General features: G+C 43.1%; 1 protein-coding gene across 1 annotated transcript; it reads right to left on the minus strand.

Annotated features, from left to right (window-relative positions):
- Nucleotides 1-1,219: 1,219 nt before the first annotated feature.
- NELFCD (negative elongation factor complex member C/D) lies at nucleotides 1,220-15,288 on the minus strand. Its single transcript, XM_037915618.2, has 15 exons — nucleotides 14,946-15,288; nucleotides 13,903-14,018; nucleotides 13,617-13,726; nucleotides 12,070-12,179; nucleotides 11,450-11,557; nucleotides 9,818-9,970; nucleotides 7,400-7,530; nucleotides 6,731-6,896; nucleotides 5,979-6,113; nucleotides 5,295-5,434; nucleotides 4,058-4,172; nucleotides 3,582-3,677; nucleotides 3,218-3,358; nucleotides 2,629-2,758; nucleotides 1,220-2,200 (listed from the first exon to the last, which is right to left on the minus strand). The coding sequence occupies exons 1-15, from the start codon at nucleotides 15,009-15,011 to the stop codon at nucleotides 2,166-2,168; spliced, it is 1,752 nt and encodes a 583-aa protein (XP_037771546.1). The 5' UTR covers nucleotides 15,012-15,288; the 3' UTR covers nucleotides 1,220-2,165.
- Between the last annotated feature and the right edge of the window lie 5,547 nt (nucleotides 15,289-20,835).

Raw genomic sequence — 20,835 nt, forward strand, 5'->3', positions numbered from 1 at the left:
TTTAAACTGTTGAAAATAATTTATAATGGAAAGTGTTAGCCACCTTGACAGCTATTTATATGGCAGTCATGTCATGGAGTGAGTTGTGCTAGGCACTGTATGAAAAGAACAAAAGCTTACAATTTAAGTAGAAGACAAGACAAGAGATGGATATAGACGGGGGAGAACAAGGAAACAATATTGGTCAGCATGGAAAGCACTAGTCTTGGCATACCAGTGGCCTAGCCATTTTTTGTAGGCATCACAGCAAAGGAGAGTTTTAAGGAGGATAATGAGGTAATTATCCTGATGTTTATAGCAAGCCCCTCCCAACCACGAGGGCCAGCAGAGGGCAAAGCATGAAAGTACTTGCTTGGAAAGTTAACAAGAGAACAATGGAGGCCAATCCAAGGCAGGAGTCAATGTCTCAATAGCAAATGCGAGACGGTAATAGGGTGAGTATTGGCCATGAAAGGCTTTTAGAGGAAAGGCAAACAGATTCTGTTTGGTGAGACAGAGAAGGGGGAGCTTATGGAAGACTGCAAAGAGTTAAAGTTGGGTGTCCCTTCTACCTATAATACTCCCAGAGGTGCCTGAAGCCTTATATTTTAAATGTTGACAAAGCACTTTGGAATGCTCTAGCACCTTCCATTCAAGAACTAGGAAGCATTATTTATGCAAAAGATTTACCACCTTTAAGCAATGGGCCAGTGTTATGGTAGTAATAACCTAGAGTTGCTGCAGCAGCACTGTCTCTGATCTCTTTTAGGAAGCACTGTCCCCTTTACTCAACTACTACAGATTACAGTCTGATAGAGAGTCCCACTTGTATTGGGAGCATGGGGGGAGAAAAGAAGGTTCTTGCAGTTCTGCAGAAGAGTCCACAAACAATGGCAAGTTATCCTGTGTATTAGTGCACCCATGCCTGCAGTATCTCATTACCAGAGACTCATGAACACCTTTATAACCCACTTAACTGGCTATTTTGAGGGTTTGGTTTCTTTTTATGACTGTCACTCTAAACAACAATTTTGTGCCCATCATTAGTTACAAGTGCAATTTATCGGGATGAAATTAGGGCATATAGATATTAACATTCCTTAAAATGGTATGGCAAGTTTGGCTTCTCTGTGCCCCCATTTTTTTCCTGCATGCGTTTGTGCGCGAAACAAAAAAAAAAAACCACACCCCAGAATTAGGTTTTAAAAAGTCAGGCTAACCATATAAAGCATAAAAGAGGTCTCTGTCAAAGTACTGTTTATAAAAATGTAGATTAGAATCTCAGTGGTTTATTTCCACTGCACTTCTCCACACTAAATTAGTAAATGCTAAAGTAATAAAAAAAGCTACATCATGAAGTGTTTATATATATTCAGATAATTTAGCTACAGTATCAATTGTGACATGGTAATGAAACTTACCAGTAACGTGTAACACATCTATTTAAACAAAAAAAAAAAACAAAAAAAAAAAAAGAGAGAGAGAGAATTCAGAACAAGGCTGCTTGCACACAGAATTTGTCTAACAGTACAGAACTAGCCTTGATTATTACAACTCAGGTTGCGTTCCACAACACACGTAGTTTTTCAGAAGGTGATTTTGTAGGATATTCAGAACATTCACCTGTGGAACACAATGACGAGAAAAATCATCGTGGGTTCTCTGGAGCACAGGACTAACTGTGTGCTCATAAAACCACAAGATCAAAGCCTGCAGCACTCAGGGTTACAGTCACTAGAAAAGTGTCGAGAGAGAGAGAGAGAGAGAGAGAGTGAGTGTGTGTGTGTGTAAAAATGTGTATATATATTACATATACACACACACACACACAGAGGATCAGTAGAAGAAATTTCTACAATCTGTGAAAGTAAAAAAAAACATTCCTTGAAATAGGACTATTTCTCATGTTGCTCTTAGGCTGGCAAACTGATTTTTGTAATAAAAATATCCTGAAGTATTAATTCACTTATGGATTGATCCTTTCCCAAAGATGCAATAGAAGACCTCTAGAATAAAGTTCACAGTTACTGTGCAATATGGATCAGCAAGCATCTCTATACTTCTTCCTTGTTGGCTGCCATTGTATTATCCAACTACAGAACCCTACTGGTGATGGGCATGGCAAAGAAGTGATTGTCCATAACCTCAGTATTCATGGTGCTCTGCATTCTTTTTTTCTCGCTTCCTCAGTTCACCATAATGAAGTTAGATTTGCAATGAGCTTAAAGAAAAAAAGATTTTAAAAAATTGTTCAGCACATTGCACGTGAAAGCAGTTATAACCAAAACAATGTCTGCATTATATAATTGGTTTGTGACAATTCAGTAAGTTAAAATCTAGGAAACAGATTGACCCCTTTTGTTCTGATGCATGAGTGCGCTATGGAGGCAATAGGAAGGGACTTGCACTGCTATACAGCAACCTCTCTAGAAGCACTGGTGAAGGACTTTCAAAGGAAGTCCCATCTAGCCATCCCTGGTTAAAGGAAAATCTCTCCACATGGGTCTTTAAGAGGAAAGGGAAACTGGAATGTACACAATAGTGCCTGTATAATATATTCTGTTAAATGTAATCCCCCTCCCACAAATATTATCTTCAGAATGTAACAGGTATGTAAGGGAGTGAGGAGTGAACACCCAAACATCTTACCTATGAATTCTGTGACAGGGTCATGTTCACCTTCAGTTTTAATAGTGCCTGCAATGCTTTCATTCTCTAAGATTGGAAGGAAAAGCTGCACAAAGTCTGAAGTATATGGAGGAGCAATCACATCCAGTACCTGAGATGTCAGACAGAGAACTGTGGGTTACTTTTCCAGTTTGGTGATTGGCAGAGACCACTGACTTGAGTTACCCTCCTTCCTTAAATCAAACTGGTGGTACATTACTAATTCACATTTCTTTCACACCACCTCTACTCTCCTGCCATGCTTTGGCCCTGTACTGCCTCTAGCTTGCTGATGTTGCAAACAAACCTGTTTAAATCACTACAGGAACTCCTGCCCCCTGAAAACAGTATGCCATGTCCTAGTGAGTGTCCAGTGTTAAGTGTATATCTCAGAATCTGATGTGTCTTGAAGTACAGGTATTTGTAAAATCATCAGTTAGTAATCTCTACCAATAGTCTAATCCAAACAGATATAAAACCTATATTAAATCTCTTCTGGTTGTGTGCTAGTTGTCCCTTCTCAAAGCAAAAGGAACAAAAAAAGCTACATGAATAAAAGTGAGCAGCTGACCTCGGTAACAAAGTATCTAATGAGTGAGATGTCTGTGTCTAGTTTCTCCAGACACTTGCGGATATAACCAACGACAGGTAGGACATATCCCCGACTGAGTAAGTGAACCATTCTGTCCAGAAGGGTTTTCTTCAATTCCAGCTGAAAAGACAAGAGGAGAAAAAAACATGCATATGAATCAGAATCACCTAAAAAAAGGTGTTATTGTTCATCCCTATCAATTCAGTCTGTTAAGTAACTTTTTATGATGACATAATATTCTTGAAGCAAGTTCCACTGGGAATGTTGGGGCAGCAAGATCAGTTGTCATGAGTCTAACTAACAGATAAAGGATTTGTTCTTTATGTTGCTCCTTAAGTATCACCTGTTCCATGACATCAAGCTGGGAGTGTTCCGTTTCAAAGAGCTTGACAAGAAGTTGCAGAACTTGGGGGTGAAGCAGCTGATGGCACGTGCTGATCTGCAAATATGAGGTAGTGTTAAGATTACCAGAATTTCTACTTTAAAAGACAGTTATTCAAGCAGGCTTACCCTTATTTTCAGTTATTGATCCACTGCTCAGTACAGAATTCTTCAGGACTGAATGTATACAACTGCCAGTCATCCCTTTGGGGGCTAGAGTTGCAAACTCAGTGGGACTTGCTCTAGGAAATCCCATCTCATTGTACTATGCAGTTAACTCGGGGTGCTGAAATGGATTTGTAACAGTAAACTGACTGATGTAATCCAGTGGTGTGACTTCAATGGACTTTGGATCAGGCCCTTAGTTCCACTCACAAACCTAAAAATTGCCATTGCCATTACCATCACCATTCAGTAACATATCCATTATGGTCTTACCTCATCTAGTAATGCCAGATGCACTGGAGTGTGATCAGTCTGAAGCTGAAAATATCGTGGTTCTGACACTGTCCAGTCCACCCACTTTAATACACCCATTGCCACCACAGGAAACCTAAACAGAATAAGCTCCATTACACAAACTGATTTAGATACTCAGTCCTAAAGTGTGTTCTTAGTCTTGCCTACAAATCAGCTGAAAGTTTCATATTTAACTTAGATTAGAATTAATTCTCAGAGAGGAAAAGAAATACTCTTCCTGCTACCAGCATGTTCAGAACAGGCTCCACTGATAAAGTAAAAGGAGATGCTCAGCCTAGAGAAATTTCTCTTCCCTTCACAAGAATGCTCCCTTAGCAGAGAATGGTATGTCCCATACACCGTGGGCAAGATGATCTCGCTCCATATAATCTACTGTAAGGCTGAGCAGGCCCAAGAATTTTCCAGTCAGTCAGATTACTCAACATCAGCTGTCTCAGACTTGGGGGAGGGTGGGGATTGGGGGGACTGTGGTGTGTGTGAAAGGAAAGATTTTTGTGCTGAGACAGATTCATTAGGTAGGAAAAAGTGACTCCGATGTGACTCATCTCCTTCCAACTGTACAAATGCACAGTCTTCTACAGTACAGAACATTTCACTTTGGGGAACGGAGTAATAAGATGGAGGTAGACCAAGCCGTCTTGATTACAGACTGATCCTGATGAGGTATATTTGGAGCCTCAATGTCGCTTATACCCTTGCAAATATGGCCATGAGAGATCTTTCACATATACGCTCAGAATGATGATACTCCTAATAGTGCCCACAAGGAAGCAACTGCTCCGGACGAGTGAGCTGTGAATAGAAATGGAAATAGCTTCCCAGTTCAACATTCCCAGAAAAGGTATTTTTGGACCTAGTTATCTATCCAGAACACAGCAATTATATCACAACTTATTACTGAGAAATACACCTCCCCATGAACAGCAATTCTGAAGACTGAAGGAGTTTCACAGAAATACTACACGTTCTCCCAAGGGCTGCAGCGCAGTTACATTACATAATACAGAAAAGAAAGAGAAGCAAGAAAAAACAGAAGTCAACATCTAAATAACAATCCTCTGAAGCCAGTGACGTGTAGCATTATGAAATACAAAACAGAGCTAGCTGCAGCTTGCACTATTTGCTTTCTTTTATTACTACGTACTTTCTTGTTAACAGAAAGGAGTTTCAGCTCAGGAATAGACTTTCTACCTACCTGATGCACTGATAGAGGGTGCTCAGCTCTGCAACCAGCTCTGAAGCTCCTTTGTTCTCGTTGCAGCACAGATTGTGAACAGTTTCAACAGCTTTCGAAGTTGATTTCAGCTCGTCTTTGTTTATGCTCACTCTCTTGTTCTGAAAATATTTCAGAATTAAGCTCTGAATGCAAGAGTTGTGAATTTACAGAAATCGTTGGCTGTTTAGGGAAAGAATTATTATATGACACGTCTCACACAGCTTTACCTTTCACAATGCTGAAATCTGTATATAAATTTGTAAAGTAACCGAAGTACAGATGAGTGTAAAGTACTATGAATGTTCATCTTGTATTATTAAAAGGACTATTTTCATAATTTTAAATTAATTCATTTGCTTCTAAAAGGAGAGTTCAGATTTTCTAGCACAGCACAGACCACTGCCATTGCTACTCTAAGATACAATGGCAAAAACCCCCAAACATCTAATTCCAAATGTTTGCTCTACTGGCCTAATCTACAGAAGACCTAGAGTTCCCATTTTTTTCAGTTGGAGCTGGGGGTCTTTAATTCCTCTGAAAAATCAGGTGCACACAGTTTTAGTCTAAGCAATGATGGACCTTAAACAACAAGCCTGGATTTTCCTTAAGTATATTTACATTACTGCATTAACTTTAACTTCTGCACAAAGAATCTGATATTACCTTTTTCCATGTCTCTACTACACTGGCCGCATATGCTAATATGTGGATATACTTGTGTTTATGGTCCTGATTGATCTTAGCACCTGGCTTAAATAGTGACTGCATGAAAAGGTCCAGAAAGGCGGGTACTCGAATCTGTGAAGGAAACACAGGGTTTCATTAGTGCAACAGATTAAAAAGCACCAAATAAATAATATCTGCATCTTATGTACACACACAGAATAGGGTACAATAATGCATTAGCTGCTGAGTGACAGACCAGATGGTTTAATGGGTCATATTTTTAAAGGGGCTCAAATCAAAGTGCTGGCATAAAGTGGAGAGTACAATGAGTAGCACAGACAATATTATTTAGAGATCTAAATTTTCCTGTTTATTACTTGAACTCCACACATAATCAGGTACTTAGAAATCTAAACAGGATCATTTGCACCTGTAATTAACTGTGGGGACACTTTTTAAAATTTGACCTAATAGATCTTTTCCATATTCAACTTCTGGGAAATGTTGTAAAAGCATTCATAATTAGATGCTACAAGTAGCATGATCACATTTCTGTATCCCTTAATGAGAGGAGTCTCCATAATGAGTAACTGAGTGCTAGCAAGCAGCAGCACTTACTACTATCTCTTATTTTGGTGTTTGTACAGCACCTTGCGCGATGGGGCCTGAAGCCCTGATTAAGGCCTTGAGATACTTATGTCACAGAAATAAAAAGAAAAACTTAACAGTATAAAGAGGTAACTACAAACCAGTTCTACTGGAGGTGGGTCCATGCTTGTAAACATTTTGAACAGGACTGTGATGTCCGCTGGATTCAGAGCTCCTTTGGATAACATGGCACCGAGTGCTTGACATGCTCGAGGGTAGGAAGCTGCAGTACCCAGGGCTAGAGTGATCTGACTAGCATCGTGGCCTCTTGGTAAAGAGCAAGACACACATGGGCATTATATTTTTCTTATAAAGAAATGGAAACATGTTAATTTTAGCCTCAGAAACATACAGATAGAATAATCAGCGTTTGTCAGCTAGTGTGCAGAAGACAGCCTTAAAGACTGAACCCTTTCCTCAGTGAGATAATACCAATGTGGCTAAAGCAGGAAATAAAAGATTTGCATAGGATATTTTCACAAGTTTTTACACAATCAGAAAATCAACATTAATTAATTCTTTCATAATTGCTACTTCAGGTATCCCAAAACTGGAAAAAGGGCTCGTTTGTTGCTCTGTAGATAGTTGTTTATTGACCACACCTGAGCAGCTCTCTTACTGTGCAGCTTTATCCTACTACAAGCAGGATGAAGAAATTTAGGAATTCTCTTTGTCAATCAAGAATGGGTAAAGCTGACATTTTGTGATTTACCATACTTTTACCAGTGAAAGTCTGCTCGTGTGAGAAAGACAAATTAACAAGGACTTACTTCTCATGAGCAAATCGCTGAACCTCCTGAGCAATCCTGTGCACAGCAGACCCACCTTGCTCTTCTTGGGCTAATATGGACATCATGGATTGAGCAAAGAGATATGTGTGTTCTCCATGGCAAACCATTTTCTGTGAACACATTCAGGAAGATGTTATTGGCCAGTCTGAAAAATCTGGGTCACCCTTCAACAAATATATTGCCTTAATAGCAGCAGCAAGGTTAGTTATGGTGCTGTCCAGTTTTGGGCCCCACACTACAAGAAGGATGTGGAAAAATTGGAAAGTGTCCAGCAGAGGGCAACAAAAATGATCAGGGGACTGGAACACATGATTTATGAGGAGAGGCTGAGGGAACTGGGATTGTTTAGTCTGCAGAAGAGAAGAATGACGGGGGATTTGATAGCTGCTTTCAACTACCTGAAAGGGGGTTCCAAAGAGGATGGATCTAGACTGTTCTCAGTGGTAGCAGATGACAGAACAAGCAGTAATGGTCTCAAGTTGCAGTAGGGAAGGTTTAGGATGGATATTAGGAAAAACTTTTTCACTAGGAGGGTGGAGAAGCACTGGAATGCATTACCTAGGGAATTGGCGGAATCTCCTTCCTCCGAGGTTTTTAAGGTCAGGCTTGACAAAGTCCTGGCTGGGATGATTTAGTTGGGGATTGGTCCTGCTTTGAGTAGGGGGCTGGACTAGATGACCTCCTGAGGTCCCTTCCAACCCTGATATTCTATGATTCTAAATAACTGAGTAAGCTATAATGTAAATGGAAAGGTGATACCAGAAAATCCAGTGCAGAATGACATCCTTGTATGTGATGCTATTCCAGAACAAGCTAGATCTAGAGATCCTGCTTCACTTTACTAACCAACATAAAAGGCTTCTTGGAATTCTCTCTTCTGCACCCAACTGTCAGATCTCATGGTTTTCCAGTATTTCTCTCACTAAATTTAGAGAATTTATTAGCATTAAGCTATCCAAACCTCACTGCAATATTTAACAGAAAAGAACACGCATTTGTCACAATTCAGGGCAACTGCACCTATATTTCCCCTCAGTGGTACACCAACGGGGTACCCACCCTCAGACATGCCGCTCCACATCTGTTGCCTTTCTTGGATGGACACACATTTCTCTATCCCTTCTGACTGGGGTATTCCCAGGCTGCACAAGGGTATTCCCTTGACTTTACTTTTAATTCCCAGCACAGAAAGGTTGCCCTAGGACACCTGCTTGCTTTCTCTTCAGGACAGAGAACAGTATAAACTGCTTGAGATATAAGTTACCGCACAGTTATTTCTAAGCAAGCCTACTTTATTCTTAAGAGGAAACCTATTAAAAACAATAAAAGACACATGCTAATAAGCTTACCAGAGTTCATCCCAACTCTCACATAGGCTTTGGCAAGTGCAGTCTTTTAATACCCCCATCCCAGGGGCATCCTTGTGGTTACAAGTTCATCAGAGCTTCAGCTCAGAACAAGCACACAGTCTTATGAGGCCCCAGTAGGCCAAGTCCTTCCATTCCTCCCCTAAGCACTGGGATCCTCCATGAACCAAGGGTCCTGTCCATTTGCTGGAACAGGAAGAAGGCCCTGAGGCAGATTAAACCCCAGGCTTTTATTCAGAAGTATTTCCTTTGTCCGTTGGTCCCTGAAGAATCCAATTTGAACTAGTATATTTATTTCTCTGTGTGAGGGTGACTTCAAAGGGTCGATAATGGAGGCAGTATATTACCCCCGCTCCTTACTAGAGAAGGTACATACAATGCCACAACACAACTGCATTTTTACTACCATGTTCCCAAAGGTGTTAACCCTAATGAATGAGGTTTAATTTAGTAACAGAGCATCAGCAGCAAATTCCCAGTCCCAGACTTTCCCCCAGAAACGTGCATCTTTTACTGCCCCGTCCTCTTCTGCGCAACACAAATTCATATAATATTAATAGAAAATGATATGCACAAATCCTGTTATCTCAAATGGAATTTCCCAAACACTTCAATCCAAGCACACTGTTGGATGCTGAGGAACTTCCAAGAGTTGCTACCTTGAGGTCCTGCATCATAACCAACATTCTTCTGGGTCTAGATTTTCTAGACCACTACAATTATGCCAGGACTGATACCCTGCTGTTAACTGATAGCATGTGTCAATCAGGACACTGGTGATACTGCTGAAAGCATAATGGGCTCTAAAATTCCTGCTAGACTTCTACACCTTCAAATTATTCAGATTAATGAACCTCAAAAAAGTTATTTTTGAGGCATAACTCTTGGTGTACAGTTTTTTCTGTGGGGCCATAAACAAGACTGCATAACCATTTCACAACATTCTAAAGATACACTGAAGTTTCTACACCTCCCTTATCACCAGGGAAGCAGTGAGATTCCTTTTGACAAAAGGTAAAATGACACTTACTGCAAACTCTGGGAGGTTCTTCTCAAGGTTTTCTTCCCCTCCATCTAAAATTGTAGCCAGAGAAGTTCGTAGCACTCGAGAAAAGACTTCTAATTGCTGACATGCTGTTGATACACTGGTTATTTCCCCTTGATAACCAGCATCAGATATAAGCTATAACAACAAACAACACTTAAAATGATTTTTGTATCTCAGCACATCTTAGCAAGATTGGATGAAACTACACTGCACAGAATGTTAAAAGAGTCTCTGCATACACTCCATGGAATCCAGGTAATACAAATAAATAATAATCAGCATCTAGACAGACTAAAAAATATGATAACAGGACAGGTGGATAAACCCAGGTCATAACATGGGGAGGAATAGCTCAGGGGTTTGAGCATTGGTTTGTGCGTTCAATCCCTGAGGGGGCCATTTAGGGATTTTGGGCAAAAATAAGGGAGGATACTTGGTCCTGCTGTGAAGGCAGGGGACTGGACTCAATGACCTTTCAAGGTCCCTTCCAGTTCTATGAGATAGGTATATCTCCATTTATTAGTGGGGATCAGTGGTTTGAGCATTGGCATTCTAAACCCAGGGTTGTGAATTCAATCCTTGAGAGGGCCATTTGGGACAAAATTGGGGATTGGTCCTGCTTTGAGCAGGGGGTTGGACTAGATGACCTCCTGAGGTCCCTTCCAAGCCTGATATTCTATGATAACACATTTCCTGTACTTTCTGGAAAAAAGAAAAAAGAAAAAACCTCTAGGACATAATATAAAACAATGCATTTCCATTCCCTCTCAGTGAAAGGTTTTGCTAATGTCATAAATTGTTAAAGCAAAGTTAAAGCAGTTCACATAAAATATAAGATTCACCCATGAACTGAATTAAGCTTCCTAATTAAGTGTTCTCATTGCTATCTGGCACCATTAAGTTACCTGCAAAACCTTACACAAAACAAGTTTACGAAGCAGTTAGTCTCCTGGATCTCTTACATGCACACAGGCAAGCCAGGAGACTATCTACTTCTTGACACACTACCAAAAAAAGGTTAACATTGGTCAGCTGTTCTATAACCTACACGAAATGGGTTGGTGGTCAGTCTCCCTTTACATCACAAAAATACACCGTAACTGTTGGCATCCTTGCAAGTGGTTTAAAGGAGGCAATCAAGAATGGGTTCCCTGACAGTGAGGTACACTGTGGTGAAGCCTGTACTGGGGACATCTGTACAAATACCTGCTCTTCACGTAACCAGAATGCTATAGATTTCAGTACATTATATTTCATAAACACCAAACTCACTTTAAAGAAGCCTTACCACATGGAAGTCATAATGAGAATGGTTTAGATTGCCTACAAATGAAATGTTAACAATTTACTATTAAAATCCACACATATAGATTACTGTCTTTGATCCTTGATTTAGCTATGTCAAACTAAAAGAAAAATATTTCTAAGATGCAGTTTGCAACATTCTTCCCATAGAAAATAAACTCTTAAAATGCACAGAGTTAACAATACGATAAATAGTATTAATATGAATGCCCAAGAGATTGGGAAAGGTTACAGTTGGCATGATTGGAGGAAGAATTAGCTTATTACTGAAACAATGATTTCTGTTTATTAGACTCCAGTATTGATTACCTTAACAGTAAAATTAAGCATCAGGCAGTCTGGATGGGCTTCAGCCAGTTTGTAAAAAAGATCTCTCCATGTAGGATGTGCTATCATTTGCTCAAGCCAGGCTGGAGTCTGCAAAAATTACAAAGACAGAAACAAACACTGCTGTACAGTGCCATAAAAAAACTGAATCTAAACATTTATATAATCCAATAGATTAGATTATAATATCTAAATCTAAACATTTATATAATCCAATAATAGATTCCACTTCTTAAGCTTATCCAGAGTAAAATTTTTACATGCGTTATTTCAAAGAGTCTTGAAAGAGAAATAGCTAACTGGAACCTTGTAACAAAATAATATGTATTCACCACTGAGCAGTTTCCACTGTCTAAGTGAACCTACAGGGCTGCTTAGATATGCAGAGTAATTTTAACAGAGGGCTAGTTTTAGAAAAGTATTAAAGAGGAATCTACAGCTTCCTTCTCCAGTATTTGAATCCAAGGGCCACATTTATCTTGGTCTAAAGAGATACAACCTCATAAAGATGAGCTCAGAGACATTATGTCCAACTATTGCAATCCTGAGTTTGGCCACTGAGCAGCTGGTCTGTACTTGGCCATGTGTATTCTATGCATTACCTCGCCTTCCTCTGTAAAGATGGAATCTGCTTTCCGAGGGTCAAAGTGTTTGATGAGTAAACTTTTCAAGTGATTTTCTACAGTTTCCTGAACCTGCACCGGCTCAACACCTGCAAGGAAGGAAATGTCACTGGGTGGAATCTAAACTGTCAGAGCAGTAGCAACTCCTTGAAGTTTCTCATTGCTATTAGAATAATAGAACAGAAGTCACCTAACAAATTAACTAAGAGGCAAAAAGGGAGACAGTATTCAAAACTCAAAATAGGAATATCAAGCAATATTAGATCAGATTTGAAGGATTTCTCTTTCCTAAACACAGACCTACCAACTGCATTGCACAGACACACACATGTGCAGGTTACACTAATCCTTTTCTCAACTTGTCTTCTCCACTCATGTGAGCAAGCTGGGCACTGACATTTACAATACACCTAAATAGGCTGATAAGTACGTTTCAATATCTTGTCTGTTCACAAGAAAACATATGGAGAATAGAGAGTGAACCTACATGGCTACAAACTAAAAGACAGCTGCTTCCCATATGATAGGTTCAAATACACGCCCACCAGCCTCCAGGTATCCTTTTGAATAACGTGTAATGAAGTAACCAGTATCTGTACTGTGATCGCAGTGATTTAAGACATTTCCAACAGTGTGCATATATGCTTTTCATACTAGTTACATTTGAATCTACCAAGATGTAGATTTCACCTCTTCATTACACCACGGCAAAGATCCAGCAAAATTTACACTGTGAACTTGCCCCTTAAGAGGCAGAGCTGCAGAGATCCCAGAAGGTTTGGCAGTAAAGAATTTCATTCTCAATCAGTACTTTTGAGAACTGCATTTACAAAACTGTATATTTAACTGATCCACAAAAAGCAGACTGCAACTAAAATGTAGTTAAATCAATATTAATTATGTTATGCTATAATAAGATGTTAGGTATTTCTAGAGTATCTATCACAACACTACCTAAACACTATTCTCTTCACATGGGATTAAAATAATAGACAAAAAGCAGAAAGTCTAATAGACAATAGCTCCTTTCATACTACAATTTTAGTATTTTTAGTGTTCATCACCACACTACCTCACTCATCTCTTGGGTACAATTGTGTTCTATTAGACAGCTGCCACATCACTACACAAAAGTGGAACTAAAAATATTCCCATCAGGTATATCGGGATTAAAGGCAAAAAAATGAATTTAGTCATATATTTCGGTATAGAATGGCAACTTTGACATCATCCACCTTTTGGGTATGATCAATGTTATCATAGAATCACAGAATATCAGGGTTGGAAGGGACTTCAGGAGGTCATCTAGTCCAACCCCCTGCTCAAAGCAGGACTAATCCCCCATAGTTTCCCCAGATCCCTAAATGGCCCCCTCAAAGATTGAACTCACAACCCTGGGTTTAGCAGGCCAATGCTCAAACCACTGAGCTATCCCTCCCCGCCCCATATCTGCCAACAGTTCAGAGGTTTCTGATGTATAAAGAAAAACTACAGCCACAGGACAATGTTAGGCCACTGTAGCATACCTGTTTGAATGAGCCACTCTGCCAGTAGATTTACAGTTTGTGCCACTGCCGTATAATTCTCTGACAGCAGTTGGATAACATTCTCTGGAGAGCCACCTGCCTGGAAATACCTGACACAGAGTTTTAAAAAAAAAAAAAAAAAGGCAGTTATTTCAAAACTAACTTAAGAAACAAAAAGCACCCCACCCCTATGTAAAGACAGAACAATGCACTCAGGTATCATTTTCACACACTTTCTCTTACATGCAACATATTATCATTACCTATCAAAATCTTTCACACTCACCTTTTCAGTGTGTTAAATATAGAGGGTTCCATTATATAATCTCGAGTGGAAAATTTATGCAAACATTCTTGCTGGACTTCAGCATCATCTTCTCCTTCTCCATACTCATCATCCTGCTGCTTACAAACACAGAGTCAGAGCAGTTATTTCTCTTTTACATTTGTTTTTTTCTACTGTGCGAGTTACATGTTAAATATCTTGCTCGTTGCCCATAAAGGTGCACATACACCATGATTTCCTACAGCAAATGCCTTCTACAGTAGAAAGCACAAGCTCTTAACAGAGTTTACTTCAACCCCTAACTGCATTTAGGGAAAAAATGTATTTTTAGGGGAGAAAATGTATTTTTAGGAAAGCGAGCACAATCAAACCTTAAATACAAATAATACTGCAACTGTAGAATCAGGGCATTAAATTATAAATCTCTTGGAGCAAGACATGTCTCTTTCCTTTATACTTTTTCGGCATCAACTGTGAAAAAATCCAGGCACCAGAAGCAGCCATAAAGAATAGGATTTTTTAAAATATACCCCACATTTACAGTATTTGCCATCTGAAGGGGGACTGGCAGGGTCTAAAGATCAACCATGATTGCCAGGAACTCATCCCAAAAAGGACAGGGGCTCAGGAGGGCACAGGTTTTGATATCACAGGGGAAACCACAGTTATTTTAAATACTGAGGAAACATTTTTTACTACTCCTGACAATCACAGAGGGGAACCCTTGTGCCCCCTCTGACCATGCCAATGGGTCAGCGAGTAGGAAGCAGGCAGGCAGACATTTGGGGCCGCCGAGGACACTACAACCCACCCTCAGCACGGCAAGAGGAGAGAGGCTGTGCTGCTATGTGCAAGAGAAGCTGCTCTGGTGATGGCGCAGCGGGGACAGGACGAGGGGAGAGTCAGCCTCTCGGAATACCCCTGGTACGAAGTGGGGGGGCGGGGGGGGAGTGGAGCCCCCTAGCCAATATTCCCGCCTCTACTCCCCCTCCAGAAGGGACCTCCAGCCACAACCCCTCCGCCAGGCCGCCCCCGCCTCTCACCGCCCCTCCATCCGCATCGTCCCCCCACTCCGCCGCGCTGCCGCCGAAGTAGTCAGTGTCCTCCATGGGCTCCTTCCGCTGCGAGCCTCCGGCCTAAACCCCCGCCCCCCAGCCCGGCTCGGCCGGCGGAACCAGGCCAGGCCCGGCCCAGGGGGAGGGATCCCTGGGGGGCGGGGAGCCGCATGTGACGCCGGGGGCGGGCCTCGACCGAGGGGGGGGCGGGCCTCGACCGAGGGGGGGGCCGGCTGGGCGGGGAAGAAGCTGAGCAGGGCCTGGCCGCGCGGGCTGAGGCGGGCGAGCCCGGGGCCGCGCGCGCGCGGGAGAGGCGGGCCCGGGGCCGCGCGCGGTGGGGGGCGGGGCCGCGCTGCGCGGCCGTGGGGAAGGCTCCTCGGCGCGGCGGGGTCACGGTGCTAGGGTCTCTCCGAGTCGCGCGTGCCCGCTGCCCCGGCGGGAAAGAAGGGGCCCCTCGCTGCCCAGGGCGGCGCCTTCCGCAGTCCCTGCTGAAAAGGGGCAGCGAGCGGGGTGCTCCCTGCGTCACGCCGGGCCGGAAAGCTGCCGCCACACGGCGGCGCGCCACCCCCGGGTGTCGCGGGCGGGGGCCCGGGCCCACCCCGATTTGGTTTTCCGTGCAGGACGGAGCCCCACGCGGCGGGGGACGGGGACTCCATCGCCGCCCGAGCCGGTTCCCCAGCCGCCCTGGAGCGCGCGACTTACCTCAGAGCCGCAGCCGCCGAGCCCGCGGGCTGGTCGGCCGGGCACGGCCCGGGTGTCCGCGGTGGGTCCTGGAGGCAGATGGTCTCGCTGCAAATTTCAGAACATTTCCCCTGTTTTATGGAGTGAAATGGTCACAGCTGAGCAAAACTCTGGGGTTTAACCGCGTCAGTGTTTGTGGATTGACACGTTCACGGTTGCAGGAGGGTAGGGGGTGGGGGACAGAAAACCAGGGGCTCTCAAACTTCATTGCAGGCGACTCCCCTTCTGACAACAAAAGCTACTACGTGACGGGGGGGGGGGGACTGAAGCCTGAGCCCCCCCCCCCCCGCCTCAGGCATGGGGGAGGTAAAAGGGGGGGGACAGAGTCCGAGCCCCCTTGCCCCATGCAGGTGGGACAAAGTCAAAGCCCAAGGGCTTCACCCTCGGGTGGGGGGGGCCTGTAACCTGAGCCCCGCCTCCACCCCCGCGTGGTGGGGCTTGGGCTTCAGCCCCAGGTCCAAGCAAATCTAATGGCAGCCCTGATGACCCCATTAAAACGGAGTCATGACCCACTTTGGGGTTCCCAGCCTACAGTTTGAGAACCGCTATAGTAGACATTGAGATTCAAAAAGTTAAAAATTTGTAACTGTTAAAACAAATGATCAACGTCACATGTCAAAATATACAAAGTAAATATCCTTACGTCAAAATCAAGTAAGTTCTCAAGCAGAGAACTTTCTTACTTTGCCTACCCGTAAATGTTGTTGATCGTCAATGGAAATATTTTCTTGTATGTTTGTGTGTGTAGTGTGAAAATGATTTTTTACCAACATTCACCCATAAAAACCAAATCCTTCCAAGCTTACATATGGGGTTTGATGGCAGAAAGCCGCAGGTTAATAAACAGCAGGTCTGTGAATATCAAGAGAGTAAGTATGAAAGATCAGCCATGAGTCCACTTCTCCAAGATGTCTAGCACCTCTCAATGCCCAGAAGGTTCCCACCACCTCACAGGCTCAGGTAACTGGTCAGAGATGGTTCAAACAAAATCTGGGACGCATTGCCAAGTGATCTTTGTCTCTCTGCCCACTATTCCATTCTCCTGTACCATGCCAGCTGTTTGTGTAGGTGGTGGTGGGGTACTTCTGTTATTCCCAAAGAGGCTATGGTCCAGGATTTACACCCAAGGAGAATAGTGGGTGGAAATTATGTGTTAATAAGGAGGGAAGAAACTAGGATGCATTCTGACCAGAGCCACAATAAAGGGGGAGAGACTCCAAATCCCAAGGGTTCTCAAGTTATCCCCATGATGCACTTTTTACACTATGCATCACTGAAGAATGGGTCCTTAACATCCCATTAGCATTAGTGGGCCTCAGAAGTCTCCTGCAGTTACAGGTGTGGCAGCTTGATGTGAACGGACTCTGAGCCTTCTTTACAACAGCACATAAAAAATTATGAGATAGGATCATTGTTTTTGAGAGGAGAGAGATGGGTCTATGGATGAAGCATATTGTACTCCTTGGGGAATTCTGCGCCACTGTGTGTGTGCAGAATTCATGTCCCCTGCACATATCTTTGCTTCCCCACAGAAAAATGACTTTCTGATAGGGAAGCAAAGGGAATCTGCAAGACTAGACAAACACAACTCCCTAGCTGGGCAGGTATATGGTTTCAGGAACCCGGAGCAGCCAGCGGAGAGGTAAATCACCGCAGGGCTAGGGACCCCCCAGCCAGTGGCTCCTACCCTGAACCGGGATCAGCTGCTAGTCCTGGCTGGTCTGGACGCAGAAGAGGGCAGGACTTCCTCTTCCCTTGCAAGAGGTGGCTGGGGCTGTGTTAGAATCACCCCCAGAAACCTCCCACCGGTAGCAGGAAGTTCAGCATCCTCCCCTGCTTCCTGCCCCCATCGCTCCTCAGCTGCGGGGGGAGGAGTCACTGTACGGGAAGCTGCTCCCCCATCCACCCTTCCCCAATGCATCTGGACCTCCCATACCCAGACACCCAGAACCCCCCTAGCCTTCCATACCCAAAATGAACCTCAACCCTTCATCTGGAGCCCCCTGCCTTCAAATCCCCACCCCTGCACCCAGCCCACCTGCCACAGAGCTCCCTGCACTCAAATCTCCACCCCGATGAGCCCCACCCCTCTGCACCACCATGAGCCCCCACATCGAGACCCCCAGGTCACTGATCCCCAATTAGTTCCACTCAGTCCCCCATTCCACCAAGCCCCGCTCCCCCACCCAGACCCCCTGCTGAGACCCCCACATGCAGACCACTCCACTGAGCCCCAACCACTTTCACCTGGAAGCCCCAGCAGAGTCCCATAGCCCCAGCACCTGGAACCCCCCCCCCCCCCCAACAAGCCTCTGTGGATCCAGATCCCCCCTCACCTAAGCCCCCCACTGAGCTGCCTGCACCTACTGTCCCACACAGAATCCTCTCACCCCACACTGAGCCCCTTCACACTTGGATCCTGCTTGGTTGAGCGTGCCTGCCCCACACCTGGTGTGCCTGGCACAGAGGGGCAGGGCCCCAGGGTGTTTCTGTGTCAGGGTTAGGTGCAGCCTCACCACTGAGTCCAGGTCCCTGGGGTGGGGAGGCTGCTCGGTGATCTCCCACCTTCGTGGAGCCAGTGGCCTGTGCTCCCCACTACCATGCTGGAGCCTCTGCATTTATTTATTGGCAAATAAAGCTTGCAGAATTTTGAAATGTTGTGTGCAAATTTTTTAATTTTTTGGCACAGAATGCCCTCAGGAGTAATACAGAGAGAGTTTATTTGTAAATATGGATTGTGTTGCATTTCTTCTGTCTTATGTATTCAGAGTTTCCTTCCTGGATACTGTGTAAACATAGGTCTGCCCCTTTTCTTGAAAATATTTAAAATATTTCTATTTAAACCCTAATTCCAGCTACCATATATTTAATAAAGGGGGAAAAGGAGCTTTGATGCATCTCTTCTACATAAGAAGTTCCTCTTGTTGCTTTCCTGAAGTTCCAGTATTCACTGCCTCTATAATTAGCATTTGTTTTGCTTAGGGAATTGTGAATGTTTTACATACTTGCTGGAAACAAATTGTTTCTCTCTTTCTTGCTCTTTTAAGCATGTTTGTAAAAGCCACTAGTTGGTAAATTATGGGTGAAACCATTTTGAGCTTGGGCAGATACAAATGAAATGTGAAAATTAAAGACTGGCGCAGTAATGGCATTTTCCAGTGTGGGGTGTGTTTGTTCTGTCTGCTCCATTTTAAGTGATTTATCCCTGGTTACAGTTGCTACCAGAAATTGAAAGCTAAAGGCACAATGATATTAGCAAAAACATTAAGCTAGATGTCAGTTAGAAGAGAGGGGGGGAAAGTAGCTACGCACTGAAGTTGTGAGTTCGTAGCAACAGCTTCCTACTTACTGTTCTTTGAAATGCTGAGGTGAAATGGGAAAGCCAGTGATAAGTTTGTTATTAAATATTTATGTTGTGGTTGCATATAAACACTACACCAGGTTAGGGCCTAATGTGTAAACATATATAAGCAATTACTGCCCCCACCCCCGTTTTTTTTCCCCTTAGGACATGCTCTATACAAAGACATCCACTTGTATGATCTTATGGACATAAACTGTACATCTTGTTTACTACATTTAAAAAAATAATTCCTGGTGTGTCCTGGTAGTAATAAATCATATTAGGACCAGAGCCCATGTATTCTACAGCCAGAGCACAGAATTGTGTTTCAGAGTCTTAGTCTCTTGTGTGTTTGCATGGGTTTTTTAAGGTTTACTTCAAGTTTTTCTGGTTGTGAATAAGACCTTCCAAATGATAATCAAGTGGTAATTATTGCCCTCCTGGGTCTACAGAGAGCCCGAAACTGTAGCTCTGAAATCTGAATTACTCTGCTCATTCATTTCATCTGATGTTAACTGTAAAGCCTATACATAACATTTTAAATGTCAAGTTTCAGAGTAGCAGTCGTGTTAGTCTGTATCCACAAAAAGAAAAGGAGTACTTGTGGCACCCTAGAGACTAACACATTTCTTTGAGCATAAGCTTTCGTGAGCTACAGCTCACTTCATCGGATGCATTCTGTGGAAAATACAGTGGGGAGATTTATATACACAGAGAACATGAAACAATGGGTGTTACCATACACACTGTAACGAGAGTGATCAGGTAAGGTGAGCTATTACCAGCGCTAGATCAACCTTTGTGTTGACTTTTGGAACCCCATATAGCCCATATCAGAATTTGGCCCTCTGATGTTTAGTCCAAATGTACAACGGTTAATCAAACTAATGTGACGTGGAGTGCTAACCTAAGGAAATAGGCCAACAGTGGTGCCAAAGTGAAGGGAAAGACTGGAACAGCTGCACCAGGAAGGGAATAAAAAAGTCAGGGGGAGGAGGAAAGGAAGAGAACTCAAAAGCTGAAATGAAAACTGATCGAACTATCTTTAAATAAGGCAAAGAGATGAGTATTATCAAAACTGAGCATGAGAGCAATATACAGAGTCCCTTTGTTTTAGTTCAGATTGACTTCCTTTCTTAAGTTGTATAAGAGCTTATATGTGAGACATAGGAGGATGAGGGTGTATTCTGCGGTTTGGAGGGCAGCCCAGACCGTAGCTGATTAGTTAAAAGATCCTTTATTCCAGTTCAGGATCCCTTTAATTGGAGGGAGGGAATTACACTCTCTTCCATGCTTGTCTCCATCTCATGAGATCATGTAGTAGAAAGGAGCAAAAGACCTGTCTATAATTAATTTCCAATAGGTCCTGCTAGAGATGCACTCCTGAAATATCCAAGTGATGATAAGCAGTGTTAGTTTATTCCACTTGCAATTTTGATTGGATGAAATAGTTGTTTGCATGCGCCCCTGAACTGGGTGTAGATTGGCTGTATTGCCCTTCGCCACAAGCACAGCTGTGTTTCATTGGTGGGCATTTGTAAGAGTTTTGGGAACAAAAATTCTAGATAAATGTAGAGTAATATCTCATGATCCTGCCAAGGAGGAAAAGAGACCTCTTCACAAACACAAGGACTGAAGCAAAGAGGAGAAAGGAGCAGGCCTGTGATACTGTTCTTCACCTGTGCTGACATTGCTTCCTGGCTGCAGGAGTGTAAGACACAAAGTAACATTTCAATTATTAAAGCAACGTTGACCACTTTTATGAGAAAAGACTGGGAGTAAAGTGACAGTGAG

The sequence above is a fragment of the Chelonia mydas genome, chromosome 13, assembly GCF_015237465.2.
Source record: "Chelonia mydas isolate rCheMyd1 chromosome 13, rCheMyd1.pri.v2, whole genome shotgun sequence".
NCBI classification, from domain to species: Eukaryota; Metazoa; Chordata; order Testudines; family Cheloniidae; genus Chelonia; species Chelonia mydas.